The sequence below is a fragment of the Scyliorhinus canicula genome, chromosome 15, assembly GCF_902713615.1.
Source record: "Scyliorhinus canicula chromosome 15, sScyCan1.1, whole genome shotgun sequence".
NCBI classification, from domain to species: Eukaryota; Metazoa; Chordata; class Chondrichthyes; order Carcharhiniformes; family Scyliorhinidae; genus Scyliorhinus; species Scyliorhinus canicula.
Genome location: NC_052160.1, coordinates 69,021,439 through 69,046,193, shown reverse-complemented (window position 1 = coordinate 69,046,193; position 24,755 = coordinate 69,021,439). Strand labels below are relative to the sequence as shown.

Here is a 24,755-nt window from a genome sequence, read left to right as displayed (position 1 = left end):
ATAGTCTGAGAGCTCCCTTTTTTGGCAGGTGGGGTCCAGAAAACCGCCTCGCAAACGAATATTTCAGGAATACTGTGAGTCAAGTTTCGTTCATCGTCCTATATCTCCTAGCCATCGTTCAGCACTTCCACACCCAGGATAAAATTAGCGCTACTGTTTTTTAAACGGGGGGGGGGGGGGTCGATAAAGAGAAATTGGACTGAAATGCTCTGTTGAACGCTAATCGTTGCCCTTTTAAGAGTGTGATGTGGGGGGTTGTTGCAGCTGGACGTCACGGTAAGGGGCGTGCCCTCCGGCGATATCGACATCTCTCGTTGATTGGCTCTGGGTGAAATGGAATTGCCCAACCCGGGGTCCCGGCCAGTGTAACAAATGTGAAGAGGAGGCGCCCTTTGCTCAGTCTGTCAGAGAGGTAGCTGTGTGGACATGGAAGCACAGTGAGGAAAAGGAAAAGGGCAACAAGTAGCAGATCTGCCCTCCGGAGACACCAGCATGCTCACATGTGTATCCCCTTCCTCGGTGGACATCAGTTTTCATGGGATCCCCGTTTGATTAAATCAGGATTTTACGCGCCCGGGCTTTGAAGATGCTTCTGCTGACACCTTTCACACTTTGGACTTTCCTACTCTGCCTGCTGAAAGCGGCGTATGCTGATTACTCGGTAGATCAGTGCAATTGGAAAGGAAGGTAGGAGGCTGCCCGCTTTAAAGTTACCCCAGCCACATGCGCCCGTTAAAACCCTCCACTGTATTGTGATGTTTGTGGAACAGTCAGAGACGGGACAAAGTTACCCCCCCCCCCCCCCCTCAAGTTCCCCACTGATGGCGCCCCCTGCCCACCACTGCCCGATATTTCCACCGGCTGGTGTGAAACTTTATTCTCCAGAAACTTTGTTTTGTCAGTGGAAATCATTTCTAAGTCATGGATTTGTAATTTGTTGTAAGTTTACCTGGCGAGAAACTGAAGGGTTTACATTCTAGACTCTCTTAAATCTGTTTGTTATCAAAAAGGCAACTCTACCGTTCCAACAAGAACTTTAAAATATGTTTATCTTATTGGAAGGTAGTTAAGAGCAACCGGACAAATCCTCCAGAATATTATTCTATCTGGGAAGAATACATTGAGATATGTGTTTAATGCACTGGTAATATTTATTATAAAGGATAATTTTGGCACCAATTAAACGATTCTATTTGATCTCACTGCCTCGCATTCCTACCTCACCCTGTCTTGAACTCTTGTTGTTAGTCCTCCTTAAGCTCATTTCCATTCTTATCCACAACATCGCTGGGCTAATTGGGACCCTTGAGGGCTTTTTTAAAAAGAGTTTTAGCCTTTAGGGCTGCACTTTCTGTTTGCACATTGGGGGGAGTTTTGTTGCCATAATTGTGAGTTTGCATTCAGCATTTTATTAAAATGCGAGCCCTTTGTTATTCGTTGGCGCGAACTTTTATTGTCCACTGGGTGAAGTGCAGTGATGCGCTTGACAAGCGGAATCCCATCGCAATCTGTCGCATCTCCTGAGCGTGGGACCGACTGGACATTTTATCCGCTTATTTTATGAGCAAGTAACTTTTTTTTCATGAGGGGGATGGTGATGGAGGGGATGGAGACATTTGCACATTGGGTTTGACTGGGGTGGCTGGGGGTGTGTGTCTGTGGGGGCTGGGGGAGATGGTGGAGATTAAAACCCGTGGGGGTGGGGAGACCGATTTAACCAGCGGAGTATTTGTTGCTCCTTATCCATTGAACTAGTATCATGGATGTGAGTTTGTTGGTTATAAATGCACGGAGTCCAGTCAAATGAGAAAACTGTTTCACCACCAGTGCTTGTTAGCAGGTTAATTAATTTTAATAAATTTGCTAGACGTTCACATAGTTCTGTCCCGTTTACTCTCCTCGAGAAGTACCTGCACAGCTCAAACTCTGCGTTTTATTCATTCTGAACAGGTCAGAGCAGGTGGATTTGCGGATTGTTTGCAGTTGCTTAGTGTGGGCTCATGGCGCACTTTAATATATTAGAATCCTACAATGCAGAAGGAGGTCATTCGGCCCATCGGGGCTGCACCCACCCTCTGAAAGAGCACCCTACTGAGGCCCACTCCTTCACCCAATCTCCGAAACCCTACCTAAGCTGTACATGTTTGGACACTAAGGGGCAATTTAGCATGGCCAATCCACCTAACCTGCATAATTTTGGACTGTGGGAGGAAACCCACACAGACACGGGGAGAACGTGCAAACTCCACACAGTCACCCAAGGCTGGAATTGAACCCGGGACCCTGGTGCTGTGAGGCAGCAGTGCCACCCACTGTGCCATCCTTGGGGATAGGAGGGGTCAGATGTAGCTTAATAAAAGTTTCAATAACTTGCAGGCAGCTCACCCTTAATGCAGAGAAGGCTAAGGCGAGGTTCAATAGAGGTGTTCGATTAGTTATCGGGGTTTTGACAAGAGTACAGAAGGAGAAATTTTTCCCGTTAGAAACAAGTGGCAACTGGCAACAGAGGAGGGGCGGCACTGCACAGATAGATGTGTGTTTGAGGTGGTTATGATGGAAAAGTGGTACGAGCAGATTCAACAGTAAAAGGGAATTGTATATAATACCCGCGTGGAGGGGAGGGGGGGGGGGGGGGGGGGAGAGCAACAGGGCATTGAGGCAAAGAAGGCTTTTGGAAATAATTGCATTATTCCCCCCCCCCCCCCCCCCCCCCCCACAAATAGCCGAAAGGCCTCCTTCTGCACTGTATCATTATTGGTTATACTCTAGGTGTGTCCTATCCATCCTAATAACTGTGCAGTTGTGAGTGTAACCCACACAGATCTATTGCACACAATGTTTAAAATGTGAGTGGATGGCTGGGTGTATTTGGTGTATCTAATGGTCAGTTGTGTTCCCTTGCAGTGGTCTATCCCAGGAGCCCGGCAGCGTGGAGCAGATCTTCCTGCATTGTGCCGAGGGCGATGTGGAGTGGCTGTACCCGGTGGGAGCGCTGCGCCTCAGTCTGTCTCCCCGGCTCCCACCGGGGCCCGTGGCCCCAGCCAGCCGGGGGAGCTCCGGGGGCCGCATCACCGCATGTATCAAGCCGGCTGAGAACTTCAGGGGGGCGCAGATCTACCTGGAGAGGAACGGGGAGCTGCAGCTACTGGTCCGGGATCAACACCAGCAGCTGGAGGAGGAGGATGAGGACGCGGTGGAGGCAAAAGTGCATTGTTTTAGCCGCTTGGCCGGTGAGAAGGTGGCTCTTTTCATCCAGTCAACACTTCACAGGGACATCAGCCGCCGCATTGCTGCATTTAAGTACGAACTCCGCGGGGACTGGAGCTCTGGACTGCTGCTCCCTCAACAGATTGAAAGTAAGAAGCCATACTGTGACGTAGATATATATTGGATTGGCTGTCCCTGCTTACAGTTGGTATCATAGTCTTTAACACCACACAAAAGGCCCTTCGGCCCATCGTCATTGAAGGTTGCCAAACCATTCCATCTGTTGTAATTTTAAAAAAAAATTAGACTACCCAATTCATTTTTTTTCCAACTAATGGGCAATTTAGCATGGCCAATCCACCTACCCTGCACATCTTTGGGTTGTGGGGCGAGACCCACGCAGACATGGGAAGAATATGCAAGGTCCACAAAGACAGTGGCCCGGGGCTGGGATTGAACCCGAGTCCTCAGTGCCACGAGGCAGCAGTGCTAACCACTGTGCCACATGCCACCCCTGCTTCTGTTGTGAGTTTCACTCTGGGGCAGCATCAAGACCCTTGGTCCATCTCAGTTGGAATAGAGTCAGGTATTGGAATAGAGTTTTACAGCACACAAAGAGGCTCTTCGGCCCATCTGCACCAGCCATCAAACCCCAATCTATTCTTTGAGTCATCCAGACTCGAAACGCGAGCTCGCTTCTTTCTCCACAGATGCTGTCAGGCCTCCCGAGATCGTTCAATATTCTCTTTTTTTTTTGCTTCAGATACCAGCATCCATGGTAATTCACTTTTAACAATCTACTCTTTTTAAAATTTAGGTACCCAATTACTTTTTTTTCCAATTAAGGGCCAATTCAGTGTGGCCAATCCACCTAACCTGCAGATCTTTGGTTTGTGGGGGTGAAATCCACACAGACATGGGGAGAATATGCAAATTAACAATCTACTCTAATCCCATTTTCCAGCACTTGGTCCATAGCCTTGGATGCGACGGCGTTTCGACTGCTCATCTTAATGTTTCTTAAATGTTGTGAGGGTTCCTGCCTCGAATACCCTTGCAGGCAGTGAGCTCCAGATTTCCACCACCCGCTGGGTGAAAAGGTATTTCCTCAAACCCCTCTAAATTCCCCACCCTTGCCTTTAAATCTTTGCCTCCCTGTCAAATGTCAGTGCTGAGTACATTAAAACTGAGTTGGAAGCAGTTCAGAGAAAGTTCACTTCACTTGTACTTGGGATGGGAGGTTATCTAATGAGGAAAGGTTGGACAAGTTTGGGCCTGTATTTATTGGAGTTTAGTAGATTGAGAGGTGATCTTCTTGATTCATCTAAGATCCTGAGGGGGGTTCACAGGATTGATGTTGAAAGGAGATTCCCCATGTGGAAGAAACTAGAACCAGGGGTTACAGTTTAAAAATAAGCGCTCTCTTATTAAGGACGGAGGTGAGAATTATTTTTTCTCTGAGAGGGTTGTGCATCTTTGAAACTTTCTTCTCCAGAGAGCAGTGAATGCAGGGTCACTGAATACATTTAAGGCAGAGGTCGGTAGATTCTTGGCTAACAAGGGATCAAAGTTTATCAGGGTGCTCGGCAGTAATGTGGAGTTGAGGCCACAATCAGATTAGCCATGATCTTATTAAATGGTGGAGCAGGCTCGAGGGGCCAAATGGCCCACTCCTGATCCTAGTTTCTGCATTTGCAGTCCGCCTTGGGTTGCCAACTATGATTAAATCTATTCCTGGAGGTTTCATTATGTGACTATCCCCCATGCCACAAAGAGATAACATTTTCTGAGCAGTTCGGAAAAGGAAAACTAATCTGTACTATGCCTTGAAAAGCAGGTTGTAGTTCAATTGATTTTCATTTCAGAGTACTGGTCTGACGGCAGTAAGTTTTAACACAGTGAAAGACAACGTCTTGTGTTTCATCAGCGAGAATATTCATCTTTGTGAAGCATGGCCTTCCTACCCCAATTGAATCATAGAATTTACAGTGCAGAAGGAGACCTTTCAGCCCATTGAGTCTGCACCAGCCCTAGGAAAGAGCACTCTACTTAAGCCCACACCACTATCCCAGTAACCCCACCAAAGCCTTTTTGGACACTAAGGGCAATTTAGCAAGGCCAATCCACTTAACTTGCACATCTTTGGACTGTGGGAGGAAACCGGAGCACACGGAGGAATTGCACACAGACTCAAAGAGAACGTGCAGACTCCGCACAGACAGTGACCCAAGCCGGGAATTGAACCTGGGACCCTGGAGCTGTGGAGCCACAGTGGTTGCGACTGTGCCACACACAATTGGAAAGCAAAAACATTCATGACCTAATTGACGATGGTTGACTGTCAATTCTCCCATTTTCAACATTGTGATAAATGGTAAAGAGAAATAAAAAAAACATTAATGTCCTAATGATTTTTCTCCAGGATCACACACAGCTTGTGTCCTGGAGATTGATCTTCAATTCCTGGAGATGCCAGGCCAATCCTGGAGGGTTGGCAACCCAAAGTCTGCCCTTAACTAGCAATCCTTCTACTTGTCAATCATAAAGGGCGGTAAATGAGCAAAACCAGCCAGCTTGTCTGTCTTTGGACATTCCGCCTTGAGATGATATAAAACCACCAACACAGTCCAGGGAATGTTCATTAATTCGACAATGAGGAGATTGACACTTGTGTAGAAAAGAGTGGAGGGGGGAGGGGTCACCATTTTCCCTGAAAAGAAGGTTGTAGTTCATTTCAGTCTCATTCAGGGTCCCTCTCCACCTCCAATCAGTTTTCGCGCAGTGATGGAGAGAAAGGCAGTGGGCGGGAGTCTCTGTCGGCTGACACCAGAATCGGGAAAGGCAATTGGGTGGAGAAACGTTACTGATGCCAAAATTGTGGTGGGCGCCGAGTTCACGTCAAATTGCAATTCTTCAGTGCCTCAATAGTGGCATCAATGTGTTCCACTCCACATGTACAGTAAACTCGTATCATTAGCGGGCCTGACCCGGTACTCTCCAGGGTCCCCGCGATTCCTCGCCTTGATCGGGGGGGAATACCCGGCGGCTTTCAAAAATCGTGAAACCGGCGAATTCCGCACCATTTCTCATAGGAATCAATCGTGTTCCATACGATGCCGGTGCTAGCCACCTAAAAGTCAGTCAATTAGTCCAGTTTTGTTGCCGTAGAATTCCACTAATCCTGCCCTGGTGTCAACACTTCATCTCAGGAACGGAGAATCCCACCGAGTGCCTTTCATGAGCTTGGGATATCCAAAAATGATTTACAGCTCATTAATACTTTAGAAATGTGGTGTCAGTGGTAATGGAAATGACCTGGGAGGATTAAAATGGTTGCAGGTTAGAAAGATACTATATTAAGTTATCTATGAAGAGAGGTTGAGTAGATTAGGATTATTTTCATGAGAAAGACGGAGGTTGAAGGGGGACCTCATTGAGGTCTACAAAATCATGAGAGGTATAGACAGGGTGGATTGCAAGAAGCTTTTTCCCCAGAGTGGGGGACTCAATTACCAGGGGTCACGAGTTCAAGGTGAGAGGGGAAAAGTTTAAGGGAGATATGCGTGGAAGGTTCTTTCCGCAGAGGGTGGTGGGTGCCTGGAACGCATTGCCGGCGGAGGTGGTAGAGGCGGGCACGATAACATCGTTGAAGCAGCAGGGTAGCATGGTGGTTAGCATAAATGCTTCACAGCTCCAGGGTCCCAGGTTCGATTCCCGGCTGGGTCACTGTCTGTGTGGAGTCTGCACGTCCTCCTCCTGTGTGCGTGGGTTTACTCCGGGTGCTCCGGTTTCCTCCCACAGTCCAAAGATGTGCGGGTTAGGTGGATTGGCCATGCTAAATTGCCCGTAGTGTCCTAATAAAAGTAAGGTTAAGGGGGGGGGGTTGTTGGGTTACAGGTATAGGGTTGATACGTGGGTTTGAGTAGGGTGATCATGGCTCGGCACAACATTGAGGGCCGAAGGGCCTGTTCTGTGCTGTACTGCTCTATGTTCTATGTTCTATGTATCTAGACCAGGGGTGGGCAAACTTTTCCGTGCAAGGGCCACATTCAGAAATTCACAATTTTAAAGGGCCGCATAGTATATTAAGTAAAATAATTAATATTTAAAATAGCCAAAATAAAAGGTTTTTTAAAGAAAAAAAAGCAATTAATTTTTATTAATTAATATTTTAAAGTAGAAACTTCACATGAAACACATGTTGTGCCGAGCAATGATCACCCTACTCAAGTCAACGTATCCACCCAATACTAGTAACCCAACAGTCCCCCCATTAACCTTAAAATTAAAAAAATAAATAAAAAATAAAACATTATTTTTAATTTTTTTTATTTTTCTGACTTGATCTTGGTGGGCCACATAAAGACCTTTGGCGGGCCGTAGTTTGCCCACCCCTGATCTAGACAGATACATGAATGGGCAGGGAGCAGAGGGATACAGATCCTTAGAAAATAGGCGACAGTTTTAGATAGAGGATCTGGATCGGCGCAGGCTTGGAGGGCCGAAGGGCCTGTTCCTGTGCTGTAATTTTTCTTTCTTATTAATGACCCTTCTGTTCACTTTATGGAGATGGTGGTATTGTGATAATGTCACGGGACTAATAATCTAGAGGTCTAGACTAATGATCTGAGGACACGGGTTCAAATCTCACTACCGCAGCTGGTGGAATTTAAATTCAGTGGAATTGAAAACTGGGCCTTGATTTGCATCCTTGAGATGGGTAGGAGGAATTGAGAAAATTCTCTCGTTACCCACTCTCTATGTTCCTTCATGTTCCCTATGCTAAGCTCTGCCCTTCCACCAACTCTTTATGGCCCTTCATGTCCCCATGCTAATCTAACGCACTATCATGCCCGTTGACCCACTGTAATTACATATGCTTGACTGAGAGCCCAGACAGCTAGTAGGATACTAGAATGCCTGCTCCCCAGAGGAAACATTGCTTGGTTGCTGGCTCAGGCTCTCTGCTATCAATTGTATAATGTTTGTGTACACCCAAGTTAAGTGGTTTCAAGTGTTTTGTGTTTTTGGCTTTTGATTCCTTAAAGGGCCTGGATGATACTTTTATTAGCTTTCCGTACAGATTATGTTTAAACACAGGAGGAAGTTATCGCGGAATTACCTTTTATTAAAACATACTACTGTACACAAGAGGGGTCACTGATATACACTTTCTGGAATCAATGCAGATGTAAGTGCCATAGCTTGGCATTGAGTGCATGGGGGCCATGGTGGTGGGGGGGACTTTTTTAACCAACCTTTCAAAAGCTTCCCTCATGCAGACTTGGCTTCATGACTCCTTTGAGGGGTCGTGAACCACAACTCTCTAAAATCCCAGCCTGAATCAGTGGAAATTGTGGAAGAATCGGTGATGCCTATTCCCACAATTGAGCTGGCCAGGTTGAGAACGTTGGGTACATGATTTTGACAGGAACCAGACTGCACACTTTAAAGGCACTCCCGAAAATCAGAAAAGAGGTTGGGAATTTCAGAATGGGGACCTGCCCACCATTTGTTTTTTTTTATAAAAGGACTCCCGAGTCGACCTGTCTCAGTGAAGTCCAGGCCCTAGTCTTTCTAATGGTGATCATCATCAAATGTGACGTAAACCTAAATGATTCATTAATATCCTTCAGAGAAGGAAGCCGACCATCCTTGCCCTGCCTGACCCACATATGACTCCAGACCCACAGAAACATGGATGACTGTTAACTGCTCTCCAAGGCAATCAGTGATGGACAACAAGCACTGGCCTTGCCAAAGATGCCCACATACCAGGAAAGAATATAAATAAATGTTGTGAAGCAGACTATCATGGACAAAAACAATGTCAGTGATGTTCAATATGCCTGTCAACGTCCAGTATGGAGTAGAAGCTGCCAGCTTTCCCCGTGGGCTTGAGAGATCAATGACATTACTTTAATTTGATACAGTTTCACCTAGACTTAATTAAAATAAAAAGTTTGGAGAAATGTTCCTTAAAGTTTTTATAAACTTGATGATGACCCATTGGGAGAAATTTCCTAACTGCAGCTATTATAACGGATACGGGCAGAGCGTTACAAAGGCAAGAGAACAAAAAAAAACAATTATTTCACCATGGGAAAGTGAAATACAATTGGTCAAGGCTGAGACAGACAGGTTTTTAATAAGTAAGGGAATCAAGGGTTATGGGGATAAGATGGGAAAGTGGAGTTGAAGTTTATAATTTCAGATCAGTCATGATCTCATTGAATGGCGGAACAGACCCAGTGGGCTGAATGGCCTACTTCTGCTCCTATGTTTTATCTGCCTCTTTTCCTGTAAGAGAAGCTTGAAAAGTAAAATCCAAAAGGACAATATTTCTAATTGGCTCAATCTGTTTTTCTGAAACTATTTATACATAGAATTAAAATTGATTAGGTTCCAGCACATCTTATGATCTTGTTCTCAGAAACTATCAGCAGTTTAGATTCTGACTATTTGTTCCTTGTAGGAGCAAACTACAAATAACCGCAGCAGAGCATTTTAAAGTTGGGATTTCAATAGGGCCTTCCATCCGATAAAGTTTTTTTGTTGAATTATTCCTTCCAAGCCTTAGTCTAATTCAGGAGCATCCTGTTTGCAACTTTTAATTTTTTTCACAACCTGCTTGACAATTTTATAAATTCCTTAAGTATGCACATAAGAGAATACGCGTAAATCCTTTATTTTTCTGATTAGATTATGAGGCTTTGGTACTGGGAGAATAAACCTCAATCTCCACTTGGTCAGTGATTTCTGGAACTGGTCGCTAAGCAGTCATTATGGGGAACACTTCAGAAAGTAATCTACTGTTTGTTCGTATGTACTTCCCGCTATTATTAGCGAAGGTAAAAGGAGAATGTTTGCAATGGAGGCTTTACAGTTTTGCTGTACAGGGGTTAATCTGATAGTTATACATGACAGCACTGAAAGATGTTTCTATTTCCAAGTGGAGTACTTGATCCAATTTTGGATGTAAAACTTATTTCCTGGACTGAACGAAGCTTGAAACAGTAGCGGTTGTGTGGTCTGAGATTCTTTGCACTGTCAGTAATTCTTCCAGGTTCCACTTTGCACTCCTGAAAGCTCAGCGAAAGCCATTTACGTCGCTTGTCCACAGGGACAGCCAGGTGTGTCTGAACATCAACTTGAAAATGGATAGTTCCAAGGCTTTAATCCCACCCCACTTTTGTTTCCCATGACGCAGGGACAGAACTTTCCTCCCTTTTCGTTGAACAAGTGCATTATTAGGGTCAAGAATGCTCTTGTCTTTGTAACCCCAATAGCACCCTTGTGTTGGCACAGACAATAGCCCAGTGTGTTGGGTCCAAGACAGAACTTTGCCTTTTTATTGAGATGCATGAAAGATTAAGGATTAGTACAGTTGCCATGGCGATTGTCAAGTATTTCATCATGTCGTTTTGTTTAGCTTTTTAAAAAACCTGGTGCCCATACGTTTTGAGATTTTTAGTTTGTTTTGGAGGAAGTAGGTAGAAATAAGATTTGTGAATCTTGCCACTGCAAAGATTTCCTCAACATAGTTTAAAGTGCAAAACAGCCCATCAGTGTTTTCCTTCAATGTAACCACAATTCCAAATTATCTTGCAAACTCGAAGCAGCGTTGATAATATGAGGTCAGTGTTACTTCTGTGTGACACTATAATTGCAATTTAAAGCCACAATAAAATTAGTTAGAAATTTTAAAAAAACATGTGAAACGATTTATTTGCGGTGTCAGCAGAATATATAGAAAGGGTTTGTTCTCTTACCTTCCATTTAATAATAGGTAAAGATTTATTTCAAAATTGTAAACTTTCATTTTACCAATGTATTTATGAATTTATTATACATAATGCACTCATTCCCCACTGTTACTAATTTGATGGACGGTGCGATGCTGAATCTTATCAGACAATTTTACAAAAAAAAAATCATTTATATAGCAACATCAGCATCCTTTCCCAGCACTTGGAAAATTATAAAAAAACATTCATAGTCAAATATCTGGAAAAATCAAGACGCACATCTAATTCCTTGAACTACTAAAATTAGTTGCACAATTAAAATTCTGAAAATGTGAAAGCATTATTCTCTTGTTATCCAGCCAGGATACTCTCCTCCTGCTATGTATCGACGATATATTTTAAGCTTTATTTTTGCTGCTTGATAGCTAAATAGCAACATCGTTTGAACTGGAAAATTCTAACTCTGGCACATTGTGTCTATCTTTGACCTTCCCACTGTTCCGTTCCACCTTGAGCAGCCAAGACTTAAAATACTTGCAGAAGATGGTTGAGAGAGCTTTCCGAACTAGAACTAATTTCAGTGGAATTAAAGCCGAATGTGAGCACATCGTCCTTTATGCATTCAGCTGCACCTTCTGCTCCTGTTTCGCCGCCTTTCTTTGATCCTGTGATTGCACCATGGCTGCATATTCAGAACCAACTGCATGTGAGTGGGGTACGTGGAACAGGAGGCGATCATTTCAGTCTTTGTGTGAGATGAACGCTATTCAGCAGCCTAACTTAGTATACCCATCTTTTCCACATATTCCGTAACACTTTTGGCCAACAAAAACCTGACACTCTCCGTTTTAAAATTAACAATTAGGTTTAGGGCAGCACGGTGGCGCAGTGGTTAACATTGCTGCCTCACAGCGCCGAGGTCCCAGGTTTGATCCCGGCTCTGGGTCACTGTCCGTGTGGGTTTTGCACATTCTCCCTGTGTTTGTGTGGGTTTCGCCCCCACAACCCAAAGATGTGCAGAGTAGGTGGACTGGCCACGCTAAATTGCCCCTTAATTGGAAAAAATGAATTGGGTGCACTAAATTTAAAAAAAGAATTAACAATTTATCGAGCGTTGAAAAGGGTTCCAAATTTCTATCACCTTTTTTTGTTGAGAAGTGTCTCCAAATTTCATTCCTGAAAGGTCTGGCTCCAATTCTAAGTCTGTTCCCTCCAGTCCAATCAGCAGAAATAATTATCTATCCTATCAGTTTCCCTTAATACCTTGAATGCTTCAATTAAATCACCCCTTGACTATCTAAATTCCAGGGAATTTAACCCTTGTTTAGTGTAACTGCTTCTCGTAGTTTAACCTTTGGAGTGCAGGTATCATTCTAGTAAATCTACACTGCACTCTATTCTTCCAGGTCAATATATCCCTCTTAAGGTGTATGCTCAAAACTGCTCTCAGTCCTCTATCTACAGTTCAGTTGTTAAATCAAATGCAGTGTGGGAGGCTCTCTGACTGTGTTAGATTAAGATTTTACTGACTTGTTCTAACAGCCCTGTTCCGAGTAAGTAGTCAACTGCGGTGAGACAAGCTATCCAAATACATTTTTTGTATAAATTAAACTTACTAAGCTTTGGTCTATGGGCAGTTTCATAAAATGAAAACCATATGAGGCCACCTCTCTTTTGCCATATATTAACTCACACTACCAGCTTTCTGCTGCACCTTGACATGAACAGGCCTTTCCACTGGTGCCAAAGTCTAGTAAAGCAAGATGCTTAGGAAATAATAATAATCTTTATTAATGTTACAAGTAGGCTTACATTAACACTGCAATGAAGTTACTGTGGAAATCCCCTAGTCGCCACACTCCAGTGCCTGTTCAGGTACACCGAGGGAGAATTCAGAATGTGCAATTTACCTAACAAGCACGTCTTTCGGCACTTGTGGGAGGAAACCGGAGCACCCAGAGGAAACCCATGGCAACACGGGAGACCGTGCAGACTCCGCACAGACAGTGACCCAAGCGAGGAATCGAACCTGGGTCCCTGGCACTGTGAAGCAACAGTGCTACCCACTGTGCTACTGTGTTCCCCAGGACTGATGGGAAAACACTAGGCAAGGCCTTTTTTTTTGTGGTCAAAAATGCCAAGCTATTAAGCGGCACGGTGGCGCAGTGGTTCGCACTGCTACATCACGGCGCCGAGGACCCGGGTTCGATCCCAGCCCTGGGTCACTGCCCAATTGGAGTTTGTACATTCTCTCCGTGTCTGCTTGGGTCTCACCCCCCACAACCCAAGAAGATGTGCAGGGTAGGTAAATTGGCCAGGCTAATTTGTCCGTTATGAAATGAAAATCGCTTATTGTCACAAGTAGGCTTCAAATGAAGTCACTGTGAAAAGCCCCTAGTCGCCATATTCTGGCGCCTGTTCGGGGAGGCTGGCACGGGAATTGAACCATGCTGCTGGCCTGCCTTGGTCTGCTTTAAAAAATTGGGAAAAAAAGAATTGGATACTCTAAATTTATATTGAAAAAAAATGTCAAGGTATTTCTATCGCAGAAGAAGCTCAGTTGAATGTAATATCATCCTTATGCTTTCTGGTATCTAGGAACCAAAGCAAGAGATTTTGGAAGCCTGGGGCACTTCTATCTAGAATATACTCAATTAAACAAATGATCGGTTTTCCTGGAATTCTTCATATCATTGACATTACATTTCAAACTGGGATGCGCAATAGGGAAAAGGAACTAACCAAGATGATTGTTGCCTGCCTGTTCTTCAGGCTTAATTTAATCTTCTCACCAAAGCCCTGGGGTTAACTTGGTTCGTTACACTGCAGAATGCTGACCAGTTCTGGATTTTGTTTTCTCTATGGCACAATGAAAAGCTACCAGCATAGAGCCAAAGGTCAGAAGGACAGTGAGTCTTCTAACTCCCAAAAATAAAATCCTTAATTTCTGAAAGCATGTTTAGGAAGTGGATGGAATTAAGTCAGATCGTCAAAATGAGTGAATTGATTATGGAACATATTGTATTGATTCTTTCAACAGACATCATCACTTGAATAATATCTTTCTATTTGCAACAGCCAATAGGGGCTGGTTTAGCACACGGCTAAATGGCTTTGAAAGCAGACCAAGGCAGGCCAGCAGCAGGGTTCAATTCCTGTACCAGCCTCTCCAAGCAGGCGCTGGAATGTGGTGACTAGGGGCTTTTCACAGTAGCTTCCTTTGAAGCCTACTTGTGACAATAAACGATTTTCATTTCATTTCATTTCAACTGTCCTGTGTTGAAAATTATATATTGCTTAGATCTGCATATCAAGTTCTATTTGTTAAGGGACAGATTTTTGCTCTGATTCAGTAACTACCATTGAGGAAGCCAAGGTTAGAGATGCACTACCAAAAGAACATTGACCTTACTTTGAGAACTAGAATTGTGGTTTGACATGTGCGCCTGCAATCATTTTGAAGTTTAGCTGCTGCCAAGCACTGCTAGTAGACATTCAAAGCTGTAAATCATTCACTGTAATCCAAATTTAACCCTTGTTACTTTCACCCTTAAACCGAACCCACCTAATACTTTACTATTGGCTACTCTAGTAGCATCCATCTTCCCAATATTCTTTGCACATTTGATATCCCTCTCTTGTATTACCTGCTGCCAAGTTAGCTTAAACCCTCCCCAGTAGCAGTAGCAAATTGCTCTGTAAGGATATTATATCCCAACTCTGTTTAGGCAAAGCCCACTGGGAATGTACAAGTCCCATCTCCCCTTAGAACTGACCCCTAGAACTGACCCCAATGGCCCAAGAATATAACGCTCTCCCACCTGTACTATCTCACTAGCTACGCATTCACTGCTTTATCTTATTTCTATCGTCACCTGCATGTGGTACTGGGAGTAACCGGAAATTAGTACTTTTTGAGGTCCTGCTTGCTAATTTCCAATCTTTGGAGCAGAGGAGGATGAGAGGCGACTTAATAGAGGTTTATAAGATGATGAGGGGGATAGATAGAGTGGACGTTCAGAGACATTTTCCTTGGGTGGATGTAGCTGTTACAAGGGGGCATAAGGTTCAGGGTGGGTGATATAGGAGGGATGGCCAAGGTAGGTTCTTTACTCAGAGAGTGGTTAGGGTGTGGAATGGACTCCCTGCTGTGATAGTGGAGTCGGACACTTTAGGAACTTTCAAGCGGTTATTGGATAGGCACATGGAGCACACCAGAATGACAGAGAGTGGGATAGATTGATCTTGGTTTCGGACAATGCTCGGCACAACATTGAGGGCCGAAGGGCCTGTTCTGTGCTGTACTGTTCTATGTTTTATGTTCTAGCTCCCTGAATTCTGACTGCAGAGCCACACCCCTCTTTCTGCCTACATTGTTGATATGGACCATTGACTGCTGGCTGTTAACAACCTCGCCCCCTCCCCCACCCCGCCTCTGCAGCCATTCAGTGACATCCTTGACTCTGGTACCAAGGAAGCAATTCACCAGTTTGGATTCACATCTGCGGGCGCAGAAATATCTGTCTCTTCTAAATTAGAGTTATGGTGCATGTATGTGTGGTGAGTTACAGGTGCACATTGCAATGTGGAAATATATAATGTCGTAAAAGCAGAAATCTGGCTTGAAGGCCACGACTGGGTATTAAATATTTATGTACACGAGATGTTCAGGAAAAGAGGAAGACTGGCAGAATTGATTAAGGAGAGCACTGCATTGTTGGATAGAGAGGATGTCCGAGAGGGGTCAGGAAAGGAATCGATTTGGTTAGAGCTAAGGAGCAAAAAGGGTGCAATTACATTGCTTAGTGTAGTTTATAGGCGACTAACTAGTGGGAAAGATGTAGAGGAACATTTTCAAGGAAATTATAAAGAAACGCAAGAATTTTCGAGTTGGTGTAATGAGGGACTTCAATTATTCAAATATAGACTGGGATAGTAGAGGTGTAAGAGGGCAGAGATGGACAAGAGTTCCTAGAGTGTTCAGGAGAATTTTCTACAGCAGTATGTATCCAGTCCAATGAGGAAGAAGGCACTGCTAGACCTGGCTCTTAGTAATCAGATGAGCCAAGTGAGACTTGTGTCAGTAGGGGAACACTTAAGGAACAGTGATCATTGCATTACATTGTTTAGGTTAGGTCTGGAAACGTATTGGGAGAAATCCAGAGCAAGAATAATTCACTGGGGGAGAACCAATTTCAGTAGGATGAGAATGGATCTGACCCAGACGGACTGGAATCAAATACTGACCGGCAGAAAAAGAGAGGGGGTAGGCACAGTCCAAGTATATTTCTGTGAAAGGGACAGGTAGGGCAAACAAGTCCAAAGCTTCCAGGATGCTGAAAGAGGTAGATTTATGGTGAAGCCGAAAAGATGTGTTCATGGCAGATGTCCGGTGGATAAACAATTGAATTGAATATAGAAGGTTCAGAGAGGAATCGAAAAAGGCAACAGGTCCTCGGTGCCGTGAGGCAGCAGTGCTAACCACTGCACCACCGTGCTGCCCCAGGTAATTGAAGAGTTTTAAGAAAGCATTGATGAACAATGCTTTTGAACAATTGTTTTTGTCGGTATTTAACTGTGAATGGAAGATGTTAAGTAAATTGAAGAAAGGTTGTAACATTGTTCATGATCAGAAAGAACAATCTCTGGACTGGGTGGCACAATGGGCTAGAAAAGCATTGCACATCACCTGAGATCAGGGTTCAAATTATATTCTAGATGCCAACCTTAATGCTTGAGGAACATAATTCAAAGTTTGTAAGTCCATTTCTGAATGGGCATGGGACCAAAACATAAAATTACCGAGATTTGTACTTCCACACAGAAGACAATCTCAATCCTTTAACCCGACCATAATCGTCTTCTCCAACGTCATAAATCCTTGCCCCCCCCCCGCCTTCTGCCCTTTCAAACCAGTACCCCCATCTCTAAACTGTCTCTCCTGCCAAGCCAGTGAATGTATTGTTGCCTTCCAAATCCATGCCCTCCCTACTTGGAATATTTGGCGTGAATCCTTCTCATCAGGTTTCCACTCTGTGCAAAGTCACAAATGGCACCTTCGTTACCTTCGGGTAAACTTTTCATGGTTGAGCACAAAATTTGGCTCCAATGCCTCCCCACCATTAATCCCCTGGGTAGGATTACACTGGCTGGGTTTCATTCTTTTTATCCTGTCAAAATTGAGAATCATCTGCAATGACTTCTCATGCCTGCACCATTAGCTCTGGTGTTCCCTATAAGAACTTGTGCTTGGCTCCTTTCCTTCCTTATTCTCAACCATGCTGCCCCATTGGCAACGTCATCCTAAAACACAACACAATGTTAGTTTTCACATATACGCTGACTATATGCACCTCCATCTTTCTTGATCCCTCCACTGTATCCAGATTGACTGCATGTCCGGCATCGGTATTGCTTGAGAAGAAATTACCATCATTTAAAATTTAAAAAAAAATAAATTTAGAGTACCCAATTATTTTTTTCCAATTAAGGGGCAATTTAGCATAGCCAATCCACCTAGCCTGCACATCTTTGGGCTGTGGGGGCGAAACTCATGCAAACACGGGAAGAATGTGCAAACTCCACACGGACAGTGTGGAGCCAGGATCGAACCTGGGACCTCGGCGCCGTGAGGAAGCAGAGCTAACCCACTGCGCCAACCGTGCTGCCCAAATTACCATCATTTAATTATGGGAAAGACAGAAGTTCTTGGGCGAGATTTACAGGCTGTTCACACCAGCAGAAAATTCTGGTCCCATGCCGGAGCAAGGGTTTCCTGGTGATGAGGGGTGCTGTCACCGGAAATCTCATTGCCAATGGCAGGGTCAGTAGATCCCACTGACGGGCTGCGTCCGCCTCCAAAAAACATGCGGCGGGGTGGTTGGTAAGTCCCGCCCCTTGTTTTTGACTCCCATCGCAATCACCTTTTCCTTGTCCGACTAAATGGATGATTGGATCACTTTCCATGGAAACTATTTGAGGCTGAACCAGACTTCAATCTTGGTGTCAAATCTTGTTCTGTAACTCTCCTGTGAAGCACGATGGGATAATGTATTATAGAAATACATAGATGATGGTTTTGCTGGTATTTGGAAACAGGTCACATTGGGGCTGTAGCTGTTCTTTTCTGACACGTTTGGATACCTTCTTGAGAAAGAATAGGGAGAGATCTATTGTAGCGGTAGTCGTGTAATTTAATGTTACGGCTGAGTGATAAATGTTTAAAAATTGCTCCTTACCAGTACAGGTGGTTTAGCTAAACTGACGCAGAAACTTTAAAGAATCACGATGTGGGGAAGGGGGAAGAGGATAAAGTGCAGCCTGTAGACTTGATGGGTGGAATGGCTTCCTTCTGTGTTGGAATAGCTCCATGAGTGGAATTTTCCAACCCTGTTGGGAGGTGGGGGCAGGGGGCAGGAGGAGGAAGTGTGAAGCCGGTAAATGCAACGAGCCGCTCAGATGTGGATCGTCGTTGGTGGGACCAGAAAATCCTACTGGGAGGAGGGCCGGGAAAATGGCTATGATCACAATTATACATGTTTATGAATACAACAGAATATATACCGATCTATCAATGTTACTTCCTGAACACTCTTTTGCTGTTGTAATATTTAATCCCACTACCCAGGCAACAAAGAAAGAAGTATTTTTAATTTTATTTATTTGAACTGAAGTTGAACCATGATCCAGAAGTACAAGGACAGTGTGATAACCCTCTGCATCTGCAGAACATTTCAATAGAGATCCATCTGTAGGTAGCTTGTCGAGGGGGAAAAAAATTGTGATTTGATTTTGGTCTTCCGCATAATGAGAGGAACAGTGCTATAAACGCTATGCTCTGATATTTGTTTGGATTAAGTATGAATTCATTTGACTTCACTGTAAGTGCTGTACATCAGTGTGCATTTTCAGGTCAAATCCGGTCAATTAACTCAACAAAGGAGACCTGTCATCAGAGGCAGTATAAGTCCCTTCATTATCATGCTTCAGCTCTTTTTTTTTTAAACCCCAAGTCATTTTGTGGTAAAACTAGAAGATTGACTTCATGCATCATGAAGCATAATATCATCTGACTGTTTTATTACAGTGGAAGAGAACATGTTCTGTGAGTTATTATCCTTCATGAAAAAACATGGGAAAGCAAGGAGAAAGCATGATTGAACCGTCCTAAAACTACAGTAGTTGCTATTTTGCTGGATAAATTCAATTATTTTAACTCATTTCACCAGTCAAAATTAATAAAAGACAACACAGGGTACAGTCATTGTTACCAGACAGAACTGCAGTCTTTACTAATGAGGGTTTGCAATGATATGCTGTCCTTTGGTCAGGCAGTACCTGAGAGCTCTTTGCAATAACATGGGTGTTTTTTAATCTTTGGCGTGTTGAGGAATCCCATACAGATATCAACGCACAGAGAATCCCTGTGTTAATGACCAAAAGACATAGAACATAGAACATAGAACAGTACAGCACAGAACAGGCCCTTCAGCCCTCAATGTTGTGCCGAGCCATGATCACCCTACCCAAATCCACGTATCCACCCTATACCCGTAACCCAACAACCCCCCCCCCCCCTTAACCTTACACTACGGGCAATTTAGCATGGCCAATCCACCTAACCCGCACATCTTTGAACTGTGGGAGGAAACCGGAGCACCCGGAGGAAACCCACGCACACAGGGGGAGGACGTGCAGACTCCACACAGACAGTGACCCAGCCGGGAATCGAACCTGGGACCCTGGAGCTGTGAAGCATTTATGCTAACCACCATGCTACCCTGCTGCCCAATCGATTCGCCAAAGAAAAATAATGTTAATGTTAATATATTTTTGTCAATTTGCAACCATCAATATAAATGTGCTAGTTAGTGGACAACTTGGAACAAATGTAAACATCTGGTGATTGATGGGCAGGAATCAGATGGATCCCCAGGATCTCCTCATAAATCAAGAATCCCAATTGGAATATATGTAACACTGTATCTTGTTCAAAGTCTAAAGGATCTGTGTAAGGCGGAAAGAAAATGTTTGACAAATCTTTAGGTTTTTTTTCTGCCTGCACATTTAAAAAAACACCTGACGTTTAAGTCACCCGTCACATGAGGCATTGCATCAAGTTACTGACTGGGTTATATTTATGGATAAACAAAGTTAATGAAGCATTTAGTTTGTTTTCATAATTCCCTAATATTTGTGTCTCTCGCCAATAAAAATGAGCATTACACTTGTGAAAGGAACACGTCCATACAAACCAATTAGGAGCAGGAGTAGGCTATTCAGCCCCTCAAGCCTGAGTAGATCATGACTGATCTGATTATGGCCTCAACTCCACTATCCGCCTGTAGTTATTAACTATTCCCAATTGGCTGTAACCATCGGAAGCATGGATTTCAGTCCATGATATCCATGGGAATCTCCTCTAATGATGTAATTGAGATCATAAACTTTACACTGCTGAAGGAGGCCATTCGGCCCATCGAGTCTGCACGGGCCCTTGGAAAGAACACCCTACCCAAAGAACACTCCACCCTATCCCCGTAACCCAGCAACCCCACTTAACATTTTTGGATACCAAGGGCAATTTAGCATGGCCATTCCACCCAACCCGCACATCTTTGGACAGTGGAGGGAAACTGGAGCACCCGGAGGAAATCCACGCAGACACGGGGAGAACATGCAGACTCGGACAAACAGTGACCCAAGCCGGGAATTAGACCTGGGACCCCCAACCTGTGAAGCAACTGTGCTAACCATTATGCTACCGTGCTGCCCTAAAGGTATCAAAATTATTTTCAGAAATGTTAGTTCTTGCTGCTTTGGAGCACTGATGCCTATGGAATGGATTAATTCCAGGAAGAAGAATTTCATAATTCATAAAGTCCTTTTCAAAAAGAATTTTAAGTAGACTTTTTTTCCCCCCAATCAAGGAACAATTTAGCGTGGCCAATACACCTAGCCTGCATAAAGTCCTATTCTAATTGTGAATAAATTCAAGTGATGCCCCTCTACCACTGCTATATTTAAGCTGTATAACCAATCTCCACCTTTACCCAATAGTGAAAGGATCTTTTAGTATTTTCAAATGCAAAATCGCTGCATCCTTCAGCCCAGCTCTTCAATAGGCCCTGGAGCAGTCAAATTTCTCTTCTTCAAAAAAAGTACCCAACAGCTGAACTGCGTTTTTGATGCCATTCTTGTTAAAAGTGAAAAGGAGAAATAACAATAATAATTTCGAAGGACATTAGTGTCACTTACCGCTTGGCAAAATAACTGTAGCCTGTGTTCAAAATCAATAGGGCTGCAAAAAAGCAGATTTGTTATTTGTTTTTGGATGATCCTTTTGCAGATTTATGGATGTCACCTTTAGAGTCATAGATGTTTACAGCGTGGAAACAGGCCCTTCGGGCCAGCTTGCCCATTTTCTATCTGAGGGCGGGCAAACCCCTTTTTTGGAAATGAAGTTTTAAATTGTCGCCACTGTTATCCCAAGAATAGACCTTTGGCAGTCCATGTAGTGCTGTCTGCATTTAAAAGACGTGCAGAAGAAAAAAAAATCAAACACAGCCAACACTTGCTTTTACTTAAGTCGTCATAAAGCCCCATATGTAATAATCTTTATCAGTGTCACAAGTAGGCTTACATTAACACTGCAATGAAGTTACTGTGAAAATTCCCTAGTCCCACACTCGGCGCCCATTCGGGTACACTGAGGGAGAATTCAGAATGTCCAATTCACCGAACAAGCACGTCTTTCGGGACTTGTGGGAGGAAACCGGAGCACCCGGAGGAAACCCACGCAGACACGGGGAGAACATGCAGACTCCGCACAGACAATGACCCAAGCTATCGAGCCCAGGACCTTGGATCTGTGAAGCAACAGTGCTAACCATTGTGCCACCCTTGAGGAATTTAGAAGATGAGTGAAACCAGATAATTTTTGGACAGTTGATTCGTAACTTTTGATTCAGACATTTTGTAAGAACAAAGATCTCTAACTTTTTTTTTAAAAAGCAAAGTTGATTTGATTAACTCTCTCGAAACCCTTCAGATTAACAAACTGTTCATTGTATCTTTGGTGCTGGTTAAGTGTGCTGTATTCAGTGAGAAAACAGCACTCACTGTAGGTCTTTGTTTTGAAAAATAAATCCTACTGGATTTGTGCGGCTGAGGCGCACACTTTGAAAGAAGTGGTATGGAAACACAGGACAAAAGAGTTAAATTTAAACCACCTGTGTATTGTGTTACTTGGCAGAGTTGAGTTTCAGTACAGCTGGAAACCATCCTCAACATGTGACCCATGTCACATGCAGAGTATGTGGGACACTGCAACGATTAACCACACATGGGAGTGTGTAGATTGGTCGGGAGATAAGTGATTTTGGAATTGCTGAAATTCTGCACAAATGTTTCTTTTACCTAACTTGACTGGCTCAAAGTAGCAGATAGTCCCCAGAGGTGATAGTAATCCAAGTAGTGGGCGAGGTTTGCAGACTTGAGTGCACTCGAAGTCAGTGGGATGGAAAACAACATTTAAACATTGACTTCTTCGTCCTTGTCACAATTTTTACCAATTTGATTTCAGCAGAAATACTGCCCTAAATATTGGAATCTTTTGAGAGAGCAGCCGACGTCTATCATTCTTGAATTGTAGCAATTGTGTTTAAATGTGGGTAGAGTTTTGCAATGATGAGTAAAATGGGTCGGATTTTACGGTCCATCAGCCATCATTTCTTGTCATTCGCTGCTGGCGGATTTCTGTCACCCCGCCGCTTGTCAGTGGGATTTCCCATCGAAGCCACCCCACGTCGTGGGAAACCTGCAGCGGGTGATGCGCTGCCAGTGGAAAAAGAGAATCCCGATTACTGGAGAATTCCGGCCGATATTTATAATGTTAGGAAAAAGGCAATATAGGTACTAGGAACGATAAAGTTGGCTGCAAATAAATAACAATTGAAACTGTAGCCAACTAGTGGAGTGAGACTAGCTCTTCTGAAAAATTAACAGTTTAAAAACTGCAATAGTTGGCTTTGGTGTAATGCAAAAATCACCAGCACAAAATATTAATGTGTGGAACTTCTTCGTTATGTTTGGTGCACGTTTCCCTCTCCCCGAAACCAAAAAGACTTTCACATAAGTGTTAAATGTGGGCCCTGCTCTCCTGTAAAATTTCTTTATGTAAATTTACACCTCAAGATTTAAGAACAGCACAGTCCAAATTTGCAGAACAGAGACTTTTGGGGTTGGATAGAAACCTTGACTGTGGCTTTTAAATATATTTTGTGATGCAGACCTGCAATATACTCTATCAAAGTACTATCCATCTCAGTGCACCCAAAGATTTTCAGCCCGCCGCTGCTTTTTACATATCGGGATGTATATACTACTGAAGAGACCTTCCCCATAATAATAATCACTTATTGTCACAAGTGGGATTCAATGAAGTTACTGTGGAAAAACCCATCCGGCGCCTGTTTGGGGAGGCTGGTACGGGAATTGAACCTGCGCTGCTGGCCTTGTTCTGTACGTGTATTACAAGCCAGCTGTTTAGCCCAATGTGCTAAACCAGCCCCTTAAAAGCATCGCCCGAACAGGGACTTGAACCCTGGACCCTGAGATTAAAAGTCTGATCCTCTACCGACTTGAGTTATCCGGGCTCTCATGGGCATACCCCTGTTCTGTATCGTAATCCTGGAGGAGTAGCAGAGGCAAAGATCTCTGAGGCACCTGCCAAAGACACCTTGTAACACTTGGGAGTGCAGCTTTTTTTTGCATTTGTTTTACACTGGTTTTTATATCCTTGTGTGGGAAAATGAGCTTGCATTTGATTTCCCATCCGCATAATTGGCATAGAAACCAGTACAAATATCGGTGTAAACGGGATTAGGGTCATTCCAGGCCAAATCATTACTGGAACATTAAGCAAACGTCACCAAAGCGCTGAATTAACACTTTGGTTTGTTGAAACCCTTCTCTAACTGAAGATTGTAAAGTTTCCATCAATAAATTATTCCACATTACAGAAGCTGCTTTGGACTCTTGTGTGTTCTCCTCTTGTGTGTTCTCCTCTTGCTAATACTGCTCCCCTTCTGTTAAACGAATCGGCGTTTATTTCTTTAGAATGCCGAATTATTATTTTTCCAATTTAGGGGGAAATTTAGCATGTCCAATCCACCTACCCTGCACATCTTTGGGTTGTGGGAGTGAAACCCACACAGACACGGGGAGAATGTGCAAACTCCACACGGACAGTGACCCAGGGCCAGGATTCGCACCCGGGTCCTCAGCGCGTCAGTCCCAGTGCTAACTACTATGCCACCATTCTGCCCACAAATAGGCATTTATTGACCCAGATCGTCCAATCACTGGATTGACTGAGTTTGACCCAAGATGCCCCAACACAAAAATGCTCGTGAAGTTGAGGTTCTAGTGGGAAGTTTTGCGACTCTCCGTCAGAGTACAGACAAAGACTTCAGAAAGTTCCCACTTTCTTACCTTGATAGTTATCCAGGAAGGACAGAAAATTGCTAGTCCAGCTCCTGGCTAACTACACAACTGATACCCCTGACCCAACCTGAGTAGCCGCCAACACCTCACTCAACCCCACAGACTCCCACCAGACAAAGCTCCTACCTATCTGCGCCCCACCTGCCCAATTACCTCAGCTCCTCATCATGCAACACCCCCCCCCCGGATTGGCCAGCTCCCAATTCTCCCCATTATACTAATCTGTTAATTGCTCGCTAACCTGCTGCTTTTGCCAATGCAGGTGTTCTACTCAAACCGATTTAAGCAGCCTAA

The 24,755-nt window shown here is 43.9% G+C and overlaps 1 protein-coding gene across 1 annotated transcript in view; it reads left to right on the top strand.

Moving 5' to 3' along the window:
- Positions 1-370: 370 nt before the first annotated feature.
- Positions 371-24,755, top strand: part of metrn (meteorin, glial cell differentiation regulator) — a 46,834-nt gene continuing 22,449 nt past the window's right edge. The window contains exons 1-2 of the mRNA XM_038819904.1: positions 371-687; positions 2,905-3,356. Coding sequence (XP_038675832.1) covers positions 587-687; positions 2,905-3,356 — 553 coding nt within the window. The 5' untranslated portion in view covers positions 371-586. The remainder of the gene's footprint in view (positions 688-2,904; positions 3,357-24,755) is intronic.